The sequence below is a fragment of the Hevea brasiliensis genome, chromosome 12 (genome assembly GCF_030052815.1).
Source record: "Hevea brasiliensis isolate MT/VB/25A 57/8 chromosome 12, ASM3005281v1, whole genome shotgun sequence".
In the NCBI taxonomy this organism is placed as follows: Eukaryota; Viridiplantae; Streptophyta; class Magnoliopsida; order Malpighiales; family Euphorbiaceae; genus Hevea; species Hevea brasiliensis.
In genome coordinates this window covers 98,448,919-98,450,277 of record NC_079504.1, presented here as the reverse complement: position 1 = coordinate 98,450,277, position 1,359 = coordinate 98,448,919, and the positions used below count along the sequence as shown (strand labels likewise).

Sequence of the window (1,359 nt, the reverse complement as noted above, 5' to 3'; positions counted from 1 at the left end):
GGAGAAAACACCTGCTCCCTTCAACTGATCGAACAGATCATCTATCCTAGGCAAAGGATACTTATTCTTTATTGTCACTTTATTCAATTGTCGGTAGTCTATGCACAATCTCAATGTCCCATCCTTCTTCTTTACAAACAATATTGGTGCTCCCCATGGAGACACACTAGGGTGCATAAACCCCTTATCTAATAGTTTTTGCAAATGTACTTTCAACTCCTTTAACTCCATCGGTGCTATCCTATAAGGAGCAATCGATATCGGTGCTATACCCTGCATCACTTCAATTGCAAATTCTACTTCTCTTTCCGATCATAAACTAGGAAATTTCTTTGGAAACACATCTGGAAAATCACATACAGTGGGTATATCTTGGAGACTAGACCCAGCCTTCCTGGTATCAACCATATGTGCTAGGTATGCTTTACAGCCCTTTCTTATCAGTTTCCTAGCTACTGTGGCCGATACGACTTGGAAAGGTAGCCTGTCCTTTCATCCACAACTGTCACTTCTTCATTATTGGCAGTTTTTAAGGTGATCTGCTTCAACCGATAATCTACCATTACCTGATGATGTGATAACCAATCCATCCCTAGTATCATGTCAAATTCATGGAATGGCAGTTCAATCATGTTGGCCAAAAACTCATGTCCCTGAATTTTTAAGGGATAACCCTTATAGACCTTATTTACCACTATACTATGGCCTAAAGGGTTAGTGACCAAAATATCCTGCTCAGTCTCATCAATTTGAACTCCTCTCTCCACAGGCAAAGTAATACAAATATATGAATGTGTGCATCCTGGGTCTACCAATGTATGCACAAGCATATTATAGAGAAAGAAAGTACCCCAAATCACATCAGGCACATCTTGCTCCTCCTGAGCTCTCATAGCATAGGCACGTGCTAGTGCCCTAACCTCTGGCCTCTCCATTGTCTTGGAAGTAGCTTTATGTGAACTACCTGTTGCCTCTGTCCTACTAGGTCTCCTGTAATACCCCTCACCCGTCTATAGTGTAGCCGAGCAAGGCGTGTCACACGGAGTGCCGGAGCACTTGATCTTATCTGATTTTATTACAGTTCTTGATTTATTTATTAAAAAACTTTATTTAAGGTTTAGGCTATTTTTACTTTTATCAAAATCTAACTAATTTGAAAATTTCAAAAATTTTAACGATAATCCGACAAAGTGTCGGCTGTAATTTGGACTAACAGTTCTTCTGAACCTGCCAAAGACAATTCACAACATATTCAAATTCATAGCTCAATTTATCTCAATAATATCTCATCAGTTTCTCAAAATTTCTTAAACTCAATCTCATTCAGAATCATTATGATTAGACAATCAATTCAGACAT

General features: G+C 38.8%; 1 protein-coding gene across 1 annotated transcript; it reads right to left on the bottom strand.

The window, feature by feature from the left end:
* Nucleotides 1-452: 452 nt before the first annotated feature.
* Nucleotides 453-935, bottom strand: LOC110657438 (uncharacterized). The gene has a single exon (XM_021814639.2). The coding sequence runs from the start codon at nucleotides 933-935 to the stop codon at nucleotides 453-455; it is 483 nt and encodes a 160-aa protein (XP_021670331.2).
* Nucleotides 936-1,359: the final 424 nt, after the last annotated feature.